The sequence below is a fragment of the Ranitomeya imitator genome, chromosome 6 (genome assembly GCF_032444005.1).
Source record: "Ranitomeya imitator isolate aRanImi1 chromosome 6, aRanImi1.pri, whole genome shotgun sequence".
Lineage (NCBI taxonomy): Eukaryota > Metazoa > Chordata > Amphibia > Anura > Dendrobatidae > Ranitomeya > Ranitomeya imitator.
This window is the reverse complement of record NC_091287.1, coordinates 63934735-63956088: the sequence shown is the minus strand read 5'-3', so window position 1 is coordinate 63956088 and position 21354 is coordinate 63934735. Positions and strand designations below refer to the sequence as shown.

Below are 21354 nucleotides of genomic sequence, written 5' to 3'. Positions count from 1 at the left end.
AAAACACAGCTTTTTATAGTACTAAGCAAAGTGAGAGATTTCTGAAATCTCATGCACGCGCTGCTTATTTTTTTTATTGTGGATTTGAACCATCAAAAGCGTTTTTTGTTAATCTTGCAGCATTTCAATTCTTTAAGCGTTTTTGCAACGTTTTTCACTTCTTCAAATGAATGGAGGAAAAAACACAAGTAAAAACGCATCAACAACGCATGTAAAACCGTACATAAAAAATGAGCTTATTTCCTACTGCAGAAATATCTGCTGCAAATACTCAACATGTGCACATATTTAGGGAGTCATCTTCGAAGCATGATCTGAATCCTCAGCAGTTAGGGAGGATTTGTCTCTGTTTTTTCAGGTTTAATGTGGTTATATTACGCCAGTGTGAAAGTAACCCCATACTGCCTCATATGTGTATGAGTATGGCCCTGAGCTGGTAGTATAATTGTATGTTTGGCAGGAGGTGCACTTTAGTATTACAACATTCATAAAGCTGCTAAATCCGTACGTCGTATATTTATTTTATTTTAGCATTTTTGTACGAGTCAGCAATTTAATGATTGATAAATGGCAGTTGATGTATATTTTGAGAATTGTTAAATACCCCATGATAGCACTGAATCTTGACTAATCGATCAATGAAGCATATGGACAGTTGTCTCCAACCTGTGTCCCAGTAGCTGCTGCAAAACTACTTGCATAGTGGGAGCTTCAGTCTTGTAAAAGCTACAGGTTGAAGACATCTGGTGTATTATAGGCAGCAATAGATTTGGATTTACGAAAGCTTGTAATCGACTACATTACTTTTATTCTACTAGTATGAGATATGGGTAAAAGTAAAGGAAGGCATCAAAAAGAGACAATAAACAATAACAATGGTGATGTTCAAGCAAGAAACAAACAAAAACGAGGTTTTATTATTCTCAAGCGAAAAGACAAGAGCAATTTTCTAACCAGGAACGTTGCGTTTCCCTATATACTATCATTGGACTGCTGTGAGCAAATGGCTCTCCTAGCAGGGGACAAAAATGCGGGCGCCTGTCTCTGTGCGGTTACTATACATGACACACACCAGGTCACAATTTCCAACAACGTTTACAGATTGATAGGAGAAGGAGGTTGAGGGAAGGATCCCTCGGGTATTCCTTAGATATGTCAAACACTTATTGTGGAAGGGCCTTTAGTATTGCGTTCACTTCCTCCGCCACAGCTGTCAGTGCAAACTCAAATTGCTCCTAGAAAAAAAAATAAATAAATAAAATGAGTAACGCCAGCAATAATAACATTGTCCTGGCAGTTGTAGTTTCAGAAAACCTAGGAAAAAAAGAATCATAATAATCATCACAATACGTTCTTCAATCAGCAAGATATTGCAGCATCACGATGATTGCCAAGAAGCCACTCATTATGCATAAGACAACACATTGTCTGCAAAGATCTGCACATGATTTGCATCCATGATAAAATAAAACATGAATTGTTCATACTGCAGCTCCATATTTTCAGAAATAAATCGGAATTGTTTTGCTGTCACTCTAGAGCTGACATCTGATGACAGCTAATTTGAACATCAGCCATCGCCCCAGGCTCCACTTCTCTGAGTGAAACCCAACATGCCCGATTCTTCTTTTCTACTTTGATAGATGAGGGGTCATTCACATCCAACAGTTTAACAATCCACCTGATATTGGCAGGTTTGGTCAATATGTTAGATCTGAGTTGACAATCCCACATTTTTTTCAGTTATCTGTCTACAGTTAATGGAATTTTAGGCCCTCCATTCTCATGACTGGTGGGAGTCTCGACCATACCTATGCCACCCCTCCTGAGTTGTTCCTGAAACAACCCTTTTAAAGGGGTTGTCTCATCTTCTTAAATGGATACAAGTACAATGTACCTGCAAAAACAAGCAACTTTGCATTTTATCTCTTATGAAACTTCAGCCATTTCTGAAATCTATCGGCAATGGTCAGTCTCCTAGGCATGGAGTGCTTGCTGGATCTGGCAAACATGAGTGCATCTGTGCCTTCAAAAGTGACTCTGCAAGCAGCATTGAAGAGTGCATGGTTCGGGTCACTGGCACAAGCATGCCGCTGGTCCAAACTGTCATTGATCAAAAGAGCACCGCCCCTTGCAAGCAGAAAGCTGGGAGGGAAAGGATTGACCCCTCCCGAATACAGAACTTGAGAAAACCCATTTAAAACTAGATCCTCATGGGACCACACATACATATCTTCAGTTACAGACAAACATCTCATTCTGCATTTATTTATCCCCTCTTCTTCTTAATCTGCTCCCTTTAGAAACATGAAAAAGCAGAAATAGGGCACATAAGCTTTAATTAAATGTCCTCTCTTTTCTGCCAATCCAACTCGAGGAGCCTGCAAGGCCATTTAGTTTGTTTTTTGGTTTGTGAGTTTCTGGGTCCTAGTCCCAGCAAGAGGATGGTCAGAAGTCTGCAGTTTTGGAGCATGTATTTTTAGTGCACATTGATGACTCTATAAGGGGGCAGGACAATAGATGTGATCTCTGATGGTCACGTGAGAAACCATCATCAGCCAGGGAGACAAGCAAGCTGAGGAGTTTACCAAGGACAAGTTGAAAATTACCGACACTGCTGATGGCCACAAAGTGACATTTCAGTCCCATCCAAACTCCCTGCCAGTAATACCCTCAACTCCACCCGATAATGCCCCTAAACAAAATATGAACGTCCACTGTTACGTCAGGTTTACATACAACCTGCACCTTTATGATCTGGGACAACACTAAATTTGCCAAGAATGTTTCTGAAAAATCATGACAGTCCTGGCAAATTTGGAACGGCTTGCAGTGATACAATAATGTTAACAGCCATTCCAATATACAGTATGTCTTTATTTGTTATTTATTTTTTTTTAATAGAAGAGGAATATTGCAATGGGAAATCCATTGAAAAAAATAATAGCAATAGTTTATACTCGCTGTGAACATTGCGTTATTGGTGTAGTAATTTGGTGGCTGTTTGCCTGGGGACATCTTCTAATTGGTATTTCTAACCTGATTTTTAATCCTAAGACTTAAAATAATCAAAAAGTCTACAATTTCTTATTTGTATTCTGCTGGCAAATATTGCGGTTTGTTTAAATCCATCAAGTCTAATTCTCCCGAGAACACACGGCACTGGCAAGTAATCAGATACTTATAATTTACCCCGCATTACCATGAGAGATTTGGGCAGTGGAACTGTCTGGAAACAGAATGGAAATGTGATTACCACATAGTCCACAACATGACGGACGCACACGGTTTGTTTATAGAATATTTACATTTAATTGGCTTTTTTCGAATCCTTTACACATTTTTTGTGTTGTTAATTAACTGAAAAATTCCTCAGAAAGAAAAAAAAACACATTTTTAAAAAATAATTACATAAAGGTCAAAAATGTATTTGGGTCATGGTATTAAATGGGTTGTCATTTCGTGTTTGCTGTTCGCTTTAATCACTTGTGTCTACAGTGACAAATTCATCACATCTAAAAAATGGAAATATAGTCTGTTATCAGAAATATTTATGGGATATTATTATTTTTTCCTCTGCGTGTGACTGTCCGCATCCAGAGTCGGTTAACACATTCACCTACGTAGATGTTAGCTCTGATGGATCCGGCAATATCCTGCAAAGACGGTATCAAGTTCTAAAACGAGGGTCTTTTATATTTTTTAAAGGGGTTGTCTGGGATTTAACATTGTTGACCTATCAAAAAATAGGCCATCAATGTTAATCGTGGGGGTACAACACCCCCAATTACGGTATCTGTCCCTGATGTCAACAGCGACTGAAACTGCTCAATTATAGAGCTGCACAGCTCCATCAGCTGTATAGTGGCTACGCACATCCGCCCCTTACTCAAATCAATAGGTGGTGGATGTGCAGTTCCCAGCCGCGGCCACCATTGGAGCTGTCCTTTGCAGCTTCGCAACTGAGCAGTTCCAGCCGCCACCATGGAACAGCTGATCTGCGTGGGTGTCCGGTGTTGTACCTCCACTGATCAGACATTACCTATCCTAAGGATAGGCCATGAATGTTAAAGTCCTGGGCAACTCCTTTAAGCTTAAGATTCACATTCAGATATGATGCATGCACTTTTTAACTTCTTGTTATCTTGTTGATCCCAAAGATCACTTAAGGTACCTTCACACATAACGATATTGTTAACGATATCGTTGCTTTTTGTGACGTAGTAACGATATCGTTAATAAAATCGTTATGTGTGACAGCGACCAACGATCAGGCCCCTGCTGGGAGATCGTTGGTCGCTGAAGAAAGTCCAGAACTTTATTTCGTCGCTGGATCTCCCGTGGACATCGCTGGATCGGCGTGTGTGACACCGATCCAGCGATGTCTTCACTGGTAACCAGGGTAAACATCGGGTAACTAAGCGCAGGGCTGCGCTTAGTAACCCAATGTTTACCCTGGTTACCATCCTAAAAGTAAAAAAAACAAACAGTACATACTTACCTAACGCTGTCTGTCCCCGGCGCTGTGCTCTGCACTCCTCCTGTACTGGCTGTGAGCGTCGGTCAGCCGGAAAGCAGAGCAGTGACGTCACCGCTCTGCTTTCCGGCCGCTGTGCTCACACAGACAGTACAGGAGGAGTGCAGAGCACAGTGCTGGAGGACAGACAGCGTTAGGTAAGTATGTACTGTTTGTTTTTTTTACTTTTAGGATGGTAACCAGAGTAAACATCGGGTTACTAAGCGCGGCCCTGCGCTTAGTTACCCGATGTTTACCCTGGTTACCGGCATCGTTGGTCGCTGGAGAGCGGTCTGTGTGACAGCTCTCCAGCGACCAAACAGCGACGCTGCAGCGATCCGGATCGTTGTCGGTATCGCTGCAGCGTCGCTTAATGTGAAGGGGCCTTTAGAAGTAAGTGGTTGCTGCATTCTAACGAGCAACATGCACTTCCAATATGGCTGTTCTGACCCAGATGCCAACTTTTAATTTTGCTGAAGCAAACAACTAACAAGGTGTTCGGACATAGAACTTATGATCCTAAGAGAAGAGCAACATGTGATTCCCAAACCACTGGTTGAAAACATCTATATGGAAAGCAGACCAGAGGACTTCTGAGTTCTTCAAATAGTAGAACCTAAATTAGGCAGGATATAGGCTAGCAAACGATTATAACCTATCTACAGATTTGGATTCTGGGTAAGCAGCTTTAAAAGGAATATATAATAAAAATGACATTGTTCAATTCAGGGTTTTAATTTCAAATATATTTTTACATTGATAGTGATTTTTTTTTATTTATTATGTTTTTATAATAAAATAAATATAGGTTTAATATCTCCCATTTCTTGTTCTTCACGTAGACAACATAAGCAACTAACTGTTTCCGACTGTACTGGTTTGTGCTGGAGAAATACTCCATGAGCATGCTCTCATCAGGGTAAAGGTGAAGGGAGGAGAGGAGGTGAGCTGTGACCATCACCTATTGTGATTGGTGGATCCTATGTTATCTTCTGTAAATAGACGGGTTACCTTTCATTGTAATCCTACCTCTAATGATAATGAGTTGGTTTTGGGCCCAGTGTGAAAATTACAAAAATTCTGTTTTGTTTATGTAAATAATAATATTGAAAATTGGAAAAAAAATCTTTTTTTATAAAACATTTACAAAACCTATAAACACATTTATGTTAATATTACTCACTGCACAAATGCTGCATCCTTGTTTGCCAAAAATTGATTTGTATTTTTTTATTTATGGTTCTCAATTTGTAAAACTCTTTAAAATGCCTGAAACACTACATCAATCAAAATGTACTATTTCTATAATCAGTGACCCTTGGGGAATTTTATGTATATATTTTTTTCATTCGTAATAGATGAAAACTTGAAATCTGATTCTTAGTTCACTAAAAGTGTATTCAATCACAATTTCCTTGAAGTTCTTTTCATTATTAAACGCATGGCATGTGCCGATGAAATAGGATGGGAGCCGAGATACCCGGAATTAAAAATAGAACATTGTAATTTCCTCTGTAGCTGAGAGAACATCCTGTATACCGGACCTTGATCTGAGCTCCTGATCAGCGCCAAGAAGGTTATTGTTTCCCTTTGTTTCTTATTTCATATTAATTGTTATGGATTTCTACCTTGGTCTTCGGAGAATTAATGTAAACAGAGAAAAGGAGCTCGGATAAATCTTCAGACCCGGAATGTATGCAAAGTAACCCAACTAGTGATGTCTACTAAACTAGGTCAGAATCTGCTTTCCTTCTAACCCAGAAACAATTACTGAAGACTCTTTAATAGACGTTTTTATGCTCTTGGGTTATTGACAGTACCTTTGTCTGCACCATTCCTGGTCGCTGGTCTCTCAAGTGCTCCAGGGTAGCAGCAATATCAATCTCTTTAGCACCTGCAACAAACCACAAATTGGGCTGAGTTCTAAGCACAAGATCATTCAAGCCGCATCTGTCAATCTCTTCCTAGTCAGTTCCCCTCGGACAACAGACCAATTGAAAAATATTAATTCATGCCTCAGTGGACGTGCCAGACAGATGCAATTGTGATGTTCATACAGAAAAAGAGGAGTATAGCTTTGATTATCATCAACACAGGGAAAAAAAAGGAGGACTCTTGAGAGCGGTCCGTCTATTGTGCGCCGCGGCAATACAATGGCGCGCATGAAGAGCATTTTCATCTGATGAAATAAAGAAATAAAGGCACAATGTTGCAGCGTTAAAATGTGAATGGTTATGGGGACACTTTCTCTATATCAAAAAAACATAAAGGATGTCTGGTAAAAGAGAAGCAAAAGAAGGCAGAATGAATACTATGGTCAGAGGGTCAAATTCAATCAACGTCTCACCCTTCCTCTAATTTCGAAGCTTATGGGCCTGATGTAATTTTATTCCCTTGCGCTAAGTTCACACAATCGTGTAAAAAAAATTTCATCCAGGAAAAAAAAAAACAGATTAATTTTTATCCTTATCGTCACTATAGGCTACGTTCACATTAGCGTTGTGCGGGGCAGCGTCGGCGACGCAACGCACAACGCATGCAAAAACGCATGCACAACGCAGCTTTTTGTGACGCATGCGTTCATATTTGCATGATTTTTGGCGCAGAAAAAACTGCATCATTGCAGCGTCCTCTGCGCCCTGACAGTAGCGCCAAAATGACGCATGCGTCACAAAACGCAAGACAATGCATGTCCATGCGCCCCCCATGTTAAATATAGGGGCGCCTGACGCATGCGTCGCCGCGGCTGCGCCCAACGCTGCCCCGCACAATGCTAATGTGAACGTAGCCATAGTGCAAATATGGTGGTGTTATAGTGTCTAGCGAAGAAAAATAATTCTCTAAAGCACTCGAAAAAAAAGACTGATTCCCCACAACTCCAATACTCACCGCTCCCCACTGGTCTTCACTTCCTTGTCCCCATTTTGAGAAACAGAATTTCACAAATAAAAATAACAGGAAATGACTTTTCGGCCAATCAGTAGCTGATGCAGGTCACCAATGTGGGCAATGATTGGCTGAGCAGGCAATGGGACCATGAAGTAAAGCCAGCAATACTGAGTTAGGCCGATATGGGAGTTGAGGGAACTGCTGTAGTTGAGTATTCTTTGATTAATTTTTTTTTAAACTAGCCCCTTGGACACCTATTTCTGTGCTGGACAACCCCTTTCATATATAACTTATACTATATCATATTTTGCTATTTCATGCTTTTCTATCAAAAATTTGAGCCTCGGTTATACAAACAATATTTTTGGGAAAATCTCTGTAGAAAAATCAAACAAAAACAATGGTGGCATCTGTGGTATGGAAATAATCATGGGCTCAATTGCCATCTACATGTGGTTATATCATATTATTTTACTTTAGGGGGCTCGTGCACATGACCGTATTTTCACACTCGGACAAATGTTATTCTACAAGGCTCTGGAGATGTCCATTTCTTTCCTCTTATCGAGGCGGTCAGAGGAAAATAATTATAGCATGCTCAAGTTTGATCCAATTATCGGATCACACACCGCTGTGCAGGTCAATGAGTCCATGGAAAACGTCGGACTGCACTTGGATGACAGTTGAGTGCAGTCCAATTTTCACGGACTGACAAAATGGAGTAGATGGAGGGTTTTTTCCTCCATCTTCTCCTCTTACAAGAAAATTGGATCACACTATGATCAGAGTTTGACTAAAGTGTGATTTGCATAATGGACCCGATACTCTGGGATTACAGAAAATATAGTTATGTGACCCGGCCTAATTCAGGGTAATGATCACATACATATGTGTTCTAGTCATGTCAAGAAAAGTTCTCCTTGCTCACTGGCTCCGAAGTCAAAATTTTAAAAAGAACCAATGGGAATCCCAAATGCAACAAATAAATTCTCCAATGCAATCTAATGGTTAGAAAATGGCAACCTAATTTAGGAATATGCGTTATGTGTGATATTATCACAGGGAAAATGAATGATAATGTCATTTAGGCTTCATTTTAAGCATCTGTACATTTTTCATATTTGCGTTTACGATTTTTCCTCCCCTTCTCCCACTTGTTTTTTAGAGACCGTAGCCGTCATTCAGAAGAGAATCATCCATTTTATTATTTAATGTCTTTTAAAACGTGAAAAAAATTCCAAATGGTTTGAAATGGCGAAAAAAATGTAATTCAGCTATGTTTTTTTTTTTTAGGGGCGGGGGTAGTTACATCATTCAGAGGGGGGAAATGTCCTGGTAATATAAATTTCCAATTCAGTATGATTATGATGATACCATTTTTACATAAGTGGTGAAAAAAGTTCAGAAATATGTAAAAACATAAATTGGTTTGTATCCCCATTTTCCGAGACCTGTAACTTTTTCAATTTTTTTCTTTTTGAATGGGAAGAGGTGATTTAAGCTTCTATATATTTTTTCAAACTCCATTTTTAATTTTTACTTTATTTTTTTAGTTCCACTAGGGAACGTTAATCTGCAATCGTTTGATGTTTTATACGATATACTGCGGTGCTAGATTATTGAAGTATGGTATGTCGTGAAATTGTGGTTCTCCTATGAAGCACAGCCTCAGCTGAGCTTCACAGGAGACCTAAAACAGTAGCCACAGGACCTCCAGCAGGCCCCACGCTACCATGGTAAACCTTCCACTCCCAACATTCGCTATTTACATGTTTAACCCCTTCACACCCAGGCCATTTTCATTTTTTGCTCCCCTTTTTCTTCTGCAGGGCCCTGGCTGTCATGACAACCCATTGGCACCTTGTGATTACGTGACAGGGGCGCCGATGTACGTCTCTTGTGACGTACTGTACTTCCTGTTTGCAGGGGTTAAATGCCGTTGTCAGAGATTGACAGCGGCATTTAACATGTTAACAGTCGCGGATGGATTGCGATTCCACCTGAGGCTCTTAGATGCACACGACAGCTAATAAGATCAGATGTCATGTGCAGGGAAAGATGCGGGCTCAGCGCCGGAGGGACACGACCGATGACGTACCTATATGTCATCGGTAGTGAAGGGGTTAGAAGCAGCAATCAGAGCTAGTTGTGGTCGCGGCTGTTATAGACAGATGCCGGCTATGTAACACAGCTGGCATCTGCAGGCTATAGTGCAGCTCAGCTCCTGAGACATCTGTGATGAAAAAGTAAGCCACACATGATTAAGGGGTTACTTGCTGAAAAGAATGAGTTCATAACTCCAGATATGAATAGGGTTAATATATGAGTAGTCATTATTCACATGTCTGGGTTTTTTTTGCATATGAGATAAAGGGAACTGTATTTCATCAAGGTGCTGAATCTGATTTTAATCTATTTTTGATCCGTGTGCCTGTTTTTACCATGAGGGAGATATTCATTTTCATGTACTGTATGTAGAAAAAAAAAATTCCAAATGCCTCCTACCCATTACATCTTAAAAACCGGTCAACTATTGGAAGACACACGGATGGCATCTGCATGCTGTTTTTTTTTTTTAACTGGCCTAGTGAAATGGCTGAGTCTGCTCCATAACTTGGATCAAATTTTACTCATTATCCATGGAAAAAAAAACAACAACACGGAAATGTGAACATAGACTATAATAGGAATTGATAACAGTGAAATGTCGAATGCAGCGTCTGACATCGACCGGTGACAGAAATGTCAGGATTACTGTAAAAGATGATTGGAGTGGGATGTAGTAAACAGAAAATGTCATTTTCTGGGACATAAATTATTTAATTTTCTTATACAAAAATCACAAAGGCAGTTCAGAATGTATGTATGTATATATACGTATGTATGTACTGTATATATATATATATATATATATATATATAGTTATATTTATTTTTTTATTTAAATTTTTTTCTTAACTAAAACTAAGGTAATTTCTAATGATTTTTTCCCACTGGAAAGCTATGCCTTTCCCACTATTTCCTTAGTTTTGAACACATTATTGTCTGCTCTCCATATACTTAGCAGCAGAACAAGAACACAAATCATTCTGGTTTTTTTTTAATCGTGAAACTCACGTTCAAAGATTGAAGGCTTTAATCCGTAAAGGCTTCTACTTTTTAAAAGAAATCCCCGTAGATACAATTCCTGCAGCTGGGCCCAGATTGAAAATGCACTTACATTTTTCTGTGCACAACTGAAGGACTCTGAAGTTACAGCTTGCACTTAATATAAAAGCTTTGGAAAATGGCATTCTTTGGTACTTGTACAATTCATTCTTTAAGAAAGGCAAATGGAAAGAAAGATTTCATGTCCAAGGCTTCGAGGCCTTTGATCATTTTGATGAACACTAGATTCTGAACCTGGGCCTCAAACTTCTCAGGCCAGACAAAGAAGACATAGGCCTCACAGACCGGGCCGAGATTCCTGTCAGAACAAAACCTTTGGCTGCCTCACAGTGTGACAGCCTGGGAAAGGCCCACCTCAGCAGGGTTGAAATGCCCGCTTTGCCCTTTGATCTTTCAGTTAAACTACAGCCCGAGCAACAGGTCAGCGGATTGCAAATTGCACACCCCATTGGCAGAGGGGAGTAGGTCAAACACAAAATGGCGGTCACCAATCTGAAAAAAGCCCTGTGACTCCATTCTTCGGCCAGTTTCACATGACTTGTCTTCTATTGTGCGAGACTAAGCACACACTTAAAATGGAATTTGACATTACATGCTAGAATGGAGTCAATAAATGACATTCTTTAGTGTTCATGCAACAAAGTCAACCTAAGTGACTGAAAGCCTAAAGCTAGAAAAATCCCACTCATTTACTTTTGTATAGATAGAAATAGTATATATTGTAAGTCTTGTCTTTTTTTTCCACCACATCTTGTCACAATGGACCTGAAACTAATTTGGCTAATGTTTAAAAGATGTCGCAATGCCCGTTGTTACAGCCTTTACCGTCTCTTACAGTCCATATCCTATTCTCTGGTTTATGCTTTTGTCATTGCTGTTTTACATTTCCATAGGAGATTTGGGCATTTTTCAAAAAGTACAGAACTATTCTCCGTATGAAAAAACTACGGGAACCTGTTACATTGTACAATCACTCCGATCTGTTTGACAGCATAGTAATAGTATATAGGAGGAGAAGCTTAGCAAAATGATCTATAGGTTGGAAAAGATTTAGCATAACTAGTTCATTGAATTCTCTGGTGTTTGCATGGATAAGTCCAGTGGGCGGTCCTACTTGTAATTGACAGCTGTCTCTGCATGCACAGTTCTACAGGGAAGCCTGTCAATCACTTAAAAGGACTGCCCTTTGGACTCATGAATTCAAACACCAGCGTCTTCAATGAGTAAAATACAAGTTTACTAAAACTTTTCCCACAAAAAATGTATTTCAATCTGATCAGCTCCTCCTGCTGTATAACATCCTGTAGATCAGATGCCACTTGCTCAAAACAACTGAGTTGTGAACATCCCTACACTCCTCTGATTCCAGTGCTTTTTTCCTTTTTGTGCTGCGTCACTAAATTGCAGAGATATTGACATTTTATGATTTGGAGCACAGTATGTGAAATCTCTGCTTATAGTGCAACTGGGCATTTCTTAAAGAGAAGCTGTCACCCCCAAAATCGAGGGTGAGCTAAGCCCACTGGCATCAGGGTCAGGGGCTTATCTACAGCATTCTGTAATGCTGTAGATAAGCCCCCGATGTATCCTAAAAGATGAGAAAAAGAGGTTAGATTATACTCACCTGGGCGGGCGGTCTGATCCGGTGGGCGTCGCGGTCCGGTCCGGAGCCTCACATCTTCATAGGATGACGTCCTCTTCTGGTCTTCATGCTCCGACGAAGGCGTACTTTGTCTGCCCTGTTGAGGGCAGAGCAAAGTACTGCAATGCGCAGGTGCCGGGAAAGGTCAGAGAGGCCGGGCGCCTGCGCACTGCAGTACTTTGCTCTGCCCTCAACAGGGCAGACAAAGTACACCTGCGCCACAGCTGCAGCGTGAAGACCAGAAGAGGATATCATCTGATGAAGATGGGAGGTGCCGGACCGGACTGCGACACCCATCGGACCGGACCGGGACCGCCCCTGGGTGGGTATAATCTAACCTCTATTTCTTATCTTTTAGGATACATCAGGGGATTATCTACAGCATTCCAGAATGCTGTAGATAAGCCCCTGATGCCGATGGGCTTAGCTCACCCTCGATTTTGGGGGTGACAGGTTCCCTTTAAGTCTTCTCTGGGAGCATGAGCTTTCACCCCTCTCTCCCAGGTGCTATCGATCACAACTAGGCAGATGATCTAGCAGCTAATGAGCCTTAGATGCTGCTGAGTTGTTATTGGCAGAGTCGTGGAGGGAGAAGTAAAAGCACCAACCATCAAAAAAGACTACGGAAATGACCAGTTGCGCTACAAGCAGAGATTTCTCATTTTATGCTTCAAAAATAAACAGTGATTTTATAAAAGGTACTGCAAGAAAAAAAAGTCACTCAGTGATGCTATGCTTAAATACTGCCAGTAGTGTAAACCTGGAAAAGATTCCCTTGGGAGTTTTCAGAATTAGAAAGAAAACAAATTCCTCACTACTGGTTGTGTGTCATATTGTAGTTAAGTCTTATTGCAATTCCAGACTTAGCCTATGGGAAGGAGTGGCGCTGCTGGACAACTATAAGCTTAGGCTATGCTTAAAGGGACTCTGTCACCTGAATTTGGAGGGAACAATTTTCAGCCATAGGGGCGGGGTTTTCGGGTGTTTGATTCACCCTTTCCTTACCCGCTGGCTGCATGATGGCTGCAATATTGGATTGAAGTTCATTCTCTGTCCTCCATAGTACACACCTGCGCAAGGCAAGATTGCCTTAATATGGAGGACAGAGAATGAACTTCAATCCAATATTGCAGCCAGCATGCAGCCAGCGGGTAAGGAAAGGGTGAATCAAACACCCGAAAACCCCGCCCCTATGGCTGAAAATTGTTCTCTCCAAATTCAGGTGACAGAGTCCCTTTAATAATCTCAGTCCTATAATGACTTTTTTTCACAGTATTTGATAACAGTCCTGTGGGAATTCAAATTTTGCTCCAAAAGGGGAATTTCAAGCAATTTTTTTGTGTTTCTCAAATTCAGAAATGGTGTAAAATGTTCAACAAAATGGTTTTCAAATGGGTTATATTTGTTTTGTGTCTCGAGACATGGCAAGACATTACAGGAAATGTATGTGAGTGTGTGCGAGTGAGTGTGTATGTGTGAAGATGGGTCTTTTTCTCACTGCTCCTGCTCTCCTGTCTGTAAATCTATATAAACAGCCGTAACAAACCGGTGAGTGTTGAGTTCAGCTCAGACAAGCCATTTAATAATGGCAGGAGCAAACTATGCTTGGATTTAATGGAAAGGACATCCCAGTACCTATCGTGCTGGCCAAATATGGATGAGGGAGGAACTGACCACTCAAAAAAAAATAGTCATCAGGTACAGAACACAACAATTGGGAGAATTCCTGGACATATTAGGACTAGTTTGAGCACATTTTTAAATTGTGGAGGATGAGACCTTTACATTTTTTTCTCAAATAACATTGTTACATGCCTTATTACCTTAACTGAATGTGTCAAATAATCCCCCTTCTTAAATATTCACTAAATATCATTATAAAATAACCCAATTGCCATAGCAACTGAATAAATAAGGCAGAAACAAGGTGGTAGGTCTTTTGAAGCTCACCTTTAGCCATTTTATTGAGTACCATGTCAATCAGGATATAGGTCCCACTTCTCCCTGCACCATCGCTGTGAATAACAAGAGAATTTCATTAGCATTTCCAAGGCAAAAAAAAAGCAACAAAGTCAAATGGGCGATGCTCCCCTATTAATTTTATTGTTAATAAAGTAAGGCTGAAACTGAAGGAAAGAGGATTTAAAAGAGGGGGTGAGAACATAAAGCATAGAACACAAAAAGCCTAGAAAGCCTTTAATCAACACAAGCTGTTCACTTGGGATTAACTATTGTTCCATATAGCAAGTTTCTGTAACAAAAAGAGAAAGAAGAAAAAAAAGGTTCTTATGGAAGAATCCGGTTACAATGTAAATAAATAAACAAAGCCAAAGAAAGAACGTGCAGTAAAGTACTAATAAATGAGGCAACAGCAGAGGGGGATCTGGAGGAATGAAATCTTTCACCTGTGAATTGATGCATTGTGCTCCTTGTATATGCTCTCAGGGTGATAAAAGCAAACTAAATACAGACATGTTTTCTAAAGAATAATATGCGCTTATTTTTTAATCATTAAAAATGTAAGTACCAAAACAGTCAAAAAGGAATTTAATATTATGTATCAATTCTTTAAAAATAAAAAACAGACTAATTTGCATGAATTTTGAATTAAAGATGCACTACATTTTTCATTTTTTAAATATTGTTGTACAGTATATATATATATATATATATATATATATATATATATATATATATATATATACTAGTGATGAGCGAATATACTCGTTACTCGAGATTTCCCGAGCACCTTCGGGTGTCCTCCGAGTGATAAAACATTCATTGTATGGAAACAATAGCGCACAGCTTGATAAGTGATACATGGCTGAAATCTGTGTTTCTGCCCCTACACCCTGCTGGTTCCAGATTGCATAACAAAAACCTGCTGTCACATTCTCTTTCACTCTATATATTTTATTTCTCGTACTCAAGTTTTATAACTCAGCACAAGCTACAAGTTGTACAAAGCCTTAATGTTGTCCAAAAAAGTTTATAAGATTCTACTTGGTAGGTCTCTGATCTTTATAATGAGGTATGCAAAGATTATATCACGTCCTTTTAGATAAATAAGACAATATCATGTCCTTTTAGGAGCACATGGATGTGTTCTGTATGATAAGAAATGCTTTTAGGAAGGAATACCTTGGTAATAAGGCTTCATATGTAGACTCCATAGAGCAGCACATGAAGGGCCTGTAGTTGTTTAGCCTGAAGCTGTAGGATGTGATATATGTCTCCATACATGCTCCATGTTTGTCACCTAATGGCGCCCAAACACATTAGGGATATGTGCACTCATTCAGTATTTGCAGACAAAAAATCTGCTTCAAATACTGATGTGCTGGCAGGAAACATTCTGCATAAAAATACATGTGCATTTTGATGCATTTTTCTTAATTACTTTTTTTCATGCATTGGAGTGGGTGAAAAAATATTGAATAAATTGATGTGCTGCAGATCTGCAATGAAACTGGTTCAAATCTACAAAAAAAAAATAACCAACGTGTGCATGAGACTTCAGGAATTCCATTCGCTTTGCTGGTCTTAGGCCGGGTTCACATTAGCGTTTCTGTGCGCAGCGTATGATCTGCATAGATCCGCATGGGTCATGAGTACGTATCTTTAATATGGTGAACTCAGGCACATGCTTCACATGTGGGTGCATCGTTTCGCAGTATTCGGCGAATGCAACATGTTCCATTTTTTGAGGCATCAAATATTGCGCAATCATGCGCATACGGATGATTGAGTCAACAAAAACGCATTACTGTCTATGGGAACGCATTGGTATGCAAGGACATGCGTACGCATGCGTTCGATACGCATGCATACTTTAGACTGCACATGTCCAGGATATGATGTCACCAACTCCACCATGCGTATAAAAAACGCAAACGCATGCCAAAACGCATTTAAACGCATGCACACGCAGCATTTTTTTGCTTCATGCGCAAGATGATGCGCAGGCTTAAGCATGCATTTGCATGCGTTTTGGCATGCGTTTGCGCATGCAGATGATACGCTGCGCACAGAAACGCTAATGTGAACCTAGCCTTAGGACATGCTTTAGTATTTGTGACAAAACTAAGTGGGAAAAACGTCAAAAACGCAGCAAATACTTAACGCGTGCACATACCCTAATGTCAATTAAATCTGTTGATTTTTGCAGAATCGGACTCTCCAACATAAATGAGATCCTCCTGGCTCATTCCTTGGATAGAAAATGAACGGTCATGTTGAATTTCAATGCTCCATGTTTGTTTACCTGCAGATAAACCATCGCCAGGCGTCTGACAGTGTCTTAGGCTACTTTCACACTAGCGTCGGAATCTCCCCGTCGCAATGCGTCGGGCAGAGATTCCGACGCTAGAGTTTAACGCACTGCACAACGGAGGCAGCGGATGCATTTCTCCGGCGCATCCGCTGCCCCATTGTGAGGTGCGGGGAGGCAGGGGCGGAGTTCCGGCCACGCATGCGCGGTCGGAAAAAGCGGTCCGTCAAGAGCAAAACACTTTACATGTAGCGTTTTTTGCTCCCGACGGTCTGCCAAAGCACGACGCATCCGTCGCACGACGGATGCGACGTGTGGCAATCCGTCGCAATGCGTCATCAATACAAGTCTATGGGGAAAAAACGCATCCTGCAAGCACTTTTGCAGGATGTGTTTTTTCTGCAAAACGACGCATTGTGACGGACTGCAGTTAACGCTAGTGTGAAAGTAGCCTTAGTCCTCTCTCCCCATTGACGCCATATGCACGCTCATCTAAACTGAGAGTGCATATGTATGGGCGGTTCAGGAGAGATAACTGTTGGCCAAACATGATTTCCCCAATAGCTAAGGTGTTTGGGCACCTTAATGTTTTTTATAAGCTTGATTAGCTCCGAGTGCAATACTTACCTGCAGTGAACTATTACAGGACAGGAACGCCCCTTGTAACACTTGTTAACTTTCCTATAAGAAAGAAGACAAAACGTATTAGACCTTGTAAATTTCCATTTATAACAATATCAATTCACATCTAATATTGCCCCTGGAATACAAAAGGCCATTATGGATATGACAAAACAAAATTAATAGAATTCTAACAAACACCGTAGAAGCGAGTAAATAAAGCGAGTAATAAAAAAAAAACTTCAAATTTCCTTTACATTTTTGTCTACTTCTCAAAAGATAAGAATATATATATATATATAAAATTACTGGAAATTAGTGGATTACACCTAGACGAGGCCAGAGTTTTAATCTTCATATTCAGGAAGGTGTATGAGGAATCTGCACACTCTTGTTACGTTTTTACAGTGCATAAGTAACTATACAGTAATACGTTCATTCCTAAAACATTTAACTACTTCTTAATTATATACTATGACATATATTGAATATTTTCTTCTTGAGATATCACAATGTGCTATTTCCTGCATATAACAAATGTTTAGCATACTCAACAAATGTTTAGCGTACCGTACTTGTTATTTTTTCTATCTCAAGGACATTATCTAATATTTTTTCTGAGAATTTATCATTTATAAGTTGAATATTTGTCTTAATTTTAAAAATATTTAGATGTGAGAGTCCTCAGTGGTTGATACCTTTTAATGGCTAACTGAAAAGATGGTAACAAATTGCAAGCTTTTGAGACTATATATATATATATATACCGTATATATATATACACACATGTAGTATATATATTCTTTTTTTATTTTATATATGTATATACAGTGATGAGCAAAAGGGTAACAATGTTTTGAACTTTTGACTTTCAGGCTCCATACCTCACCCCCCACTACTGCTTCGAACGTGAGATTACCATAATTTTATAGACAATCATCTTGGCTATCTCATATATAAATTTGGCTAGCAGCTACTTAGGATATGATTAGTTATACGGATTATTGTCATATCACTGCATTCTTACTGTTTGGCTCATGCTCTCAATCAGATTCAAACATGTCTTGACCGAAAACTGAACCCAGGTCTCTTCTACATGTTCACAACGTTGGTGCACATTGGTCGACTCACTTGGGTATGTACACAGTTTTTTTTTTTTAACTCTACGCACGAGTGTTTTATTGGATTGAGGTCTGGGGACTGTGGGGGCCAATCCAGCACCTCTACGTTATTATCATGAAACAATTTCTTCTCCAATCTCAACATATTCTTTGGGTCGTTGTCCTGCTGGACCACTATGTCATCTTTTTCATATGCATAATACTTAAGTGTACGTAGTTACTCGCCTTGTGCATACTCACATATAGCTCAGCAATGAGACCACCATCGATACAGGTCAAGTATCCAACACTTTTGGCTGTGAAAAAAACCCCCATATCATCAGGCTTCCTCCACCAAACTTGACAGCTCCTTCAATTTCTCAATCTGTTGGCCCCTTTTTCTCTTGCTCCTTCTAGACGCATTTGCACCCATCAGAGCCTAGTCTATTGATTTTCATCTCATCACTCCAAATCACCCTTCTCCAATCTTCTACGGTCCACTTTTTTGTACTTCTTTGCAAACTTGAGCCAACGCTTCCTATGATGATATTGAAGTCAAGGCTTCTTCACCTTTTTTCAAGCCACCTTTTCAGACTTGTGTAACATGTACAACATGGTGCTTTCGTGGACATCTGTGATCTCACTATTACAGAGCATACAAGCCACCTCTACTGCCATGTTTGTCATACCAGAATTGATAGACCTTGTGATAAGCCGACTTATTGACTCCGATATTTTGCCTGGATGTCCACCTCTTGGCTTTTGAATGGATGGGTTGACTTCATTTTGTATTCTTCCAACTGTCATGGCGCTTACATGATGCAGTTTGGTAATTTTCTTTGCCAAGAGACCGCTATCGATGAGTTGGATGATGCGGTTTCTCTTTTCTTGGGAAATCTTCTTCATGGCCGACTCTCGATTCAAAACCAGTGACCTTTCACTTGAGAATCAACCTAATAACACACAGAGCTATAAGGGAATGTGAGAACAGGTTGTAATTTGTAGTAACAATGCAGTGACATGACATGAATCTGCATAACTAATCATATGCTAAATAGTTGCAAGTAAAATTTATGTATGAGATAGCTAAGATGATTATCTATAAAATGATGGTAGTCTCATGTTCGAAGCAGTTGTGGTGAGATATGGAGCCTGAAAAGCAAAATTTCATATCATTGTTACTCTTTTGCTTGTCACTGTATATACAGCTCTGGCAAAAATTAAGAATCTACTGCAAAATGTTCAGTTTGTCTGATTTTTCTCTTTATATGTATATTTTTGAGTAAAATGTAAATTGCTCTTTTATTCTATAAACGTCTGACAACAGAATTTCCAAGCAATAAATTTTGTATTTTTTTTTCTCAAAAAGAAAAATGGTCAAAATAAAAATATAAAAAAAACAGAGCTTTCAGACCTCAAATAATGCAAAGAAAACAAGTTAATAATCATTTAGAAACAACAATACTAATGTTTTAACTCAGGAAGAGTTCAGAAATCAATATTTTGTGGAATAACCATGATTTTCAATCACAGCTTTCATGTGTCTTGGCATGATTTCCACCAGTCTTTCACACTGCTTCTGGCGCAAAAATGTAATCAGTTCTTCTTTGTTTGATGTCTTCTGACTATTCATCTTCCTCTTGATTACATTCCAGAGGTTTTCAATGGGGTTCAGGTCTGGAGATTGGGCTGCCCATGACAGTGGTGGTGATCTCTTAATTTTTGCCAGAGCTGTATGTAGTAAAAAAAAATGATATATACACATGTGGCTTTCTTAAATTTTCTAGTGTAATTATTACCCTATGAAATATGAAAAATATAATAAAATCAAAAATAACTAGTTAGGTAAAGAGTCATAGAATGTATTCAAAGTTAAAGAATGAATTCCTAAAATTTCACTTGTTTTTGAAGAAGTTAATAATCAGTCCACAATTTTTCTTAAAAATAAAAAAGTGTTAGTAGATTTTTAGTTATCTCACACAAATCAGCCTTGCAGACTTTTCTATTTGTGTGTGAGGGAACTAGAAAAATACTAATTTGGCAGCTACAAGAAATAATGGTTTGTGTCTGGTGAATTGCTGAGAAGCCTGGTCTAAGCTCACACAAACGAAGCAAACATTTGGAACACAGAGATCTCGATCTTCTTTATAGTGAGGAGTAAAAAGAAAATAAAATGTGTCTGACTGCTTCATCATTGATATGACAGTGCTGGACGGATTGTTGGGCGAGACCCACTGTGCAGTCACAAGGAATTTAATGAGCGGTTTTATCAAGATGTTTTCAGTACCATCCAGCAAGACAACTTCTTTATTTATTTTATCTAATATAAGTACATGGACAAGCTGTGAATCGTAAATGAAATAATTGTATGGGGTATATATAAGATAAGACCGTGCTTCTGTCTGCGAGACATAAAGAGAATTATTGACAGCAATGTCGTAAATTGTGAACTAAGATGGATTTCTGCTTGTCAATAAATGCAAATGTGCTAGTAAACATGCATTTCTTGCCAAAAAATCATCTAGGCATCTAGGTGGTTATTTGAATATTTTGATTTGTTTGAAAAAATTCTGTAAAAAATAATTTTAAGCCAAATAAAGAATGCATAATTTTTATAAAGCACTTGGTGCTATTGTTGTCTTAAAACAATAAGAATACAATCTTTGCATTGGATATTAGAAGAGACCCTTCCCACATCTTCACTGCTTTTTTTTTTTATTCAATAACAAATATAGGTATTCGGGAAGTGGTACTGTGTATATCAAAGGTTGACGTCATTTCTTAGTTGCTTTAATATTAGAAGCTAAACACTGCGTGGAATGTAACAAGCAATATCCCACCCTATCCAATAATGATGCAATAGACAACACAGGAGTTGTCTGGTCAAAACCAATAAGTCTGCAGTGACTCTATGTGACTGCAGACTTTTGAATTCCCCCTAGTGCATACACTGTGTGCTGCAGGGATTCGCCATTTTCAGACCTGGGACTGGAGGGTCTGTATGAGTTATACATACTCCAGGCCAGTGGGGGCGGCCTCACTTCATACACTTGCATGGATCGAGGCTGCGCCCTCTAGTAGGACATGCCCACTGACCTTCTGAATCACTAAACGGGGCTCAAAATAAGTGTATGGGGCGAGGACGTGCC

At 39.4% G+C, this 21354-nt stretch overlaps 1 protein-coding gene across 1 annotated transcript in view; it reads right to left on the bottom strand.

Annotated features, from left to right (window-relative positions):
- Positions 1-879: 879 nt before the first annotated feature.
- Positions 880-21354, bottom strand: part of PTPRN2 (protein tyrosine phosphatase receptor type N2) — a 1178570-nt gene continuing 1158095 nt past the window's right edge. Inside the window, exons 20-23 of the mRNA XM_069729718.1 lie at positions 17112-17165; positions 14165-14229; positions 6337-6410; positions 880-1235 (exon numbers count right to left, since the gene is read on the bottom strand). Coding sequence (XP_069585819.1) covers positions 1164-1235; positions 6337-6410; positions 14165-14229; positions 17112-17165 — 265 coding nt within the window. The 3' untranslated portion in view covers positions 880-1163. The remainder of the gene's footprint in view (positions 1236-6336; positions 6411-14164; positions 14230-17111; positions 17166-21354) is intronic.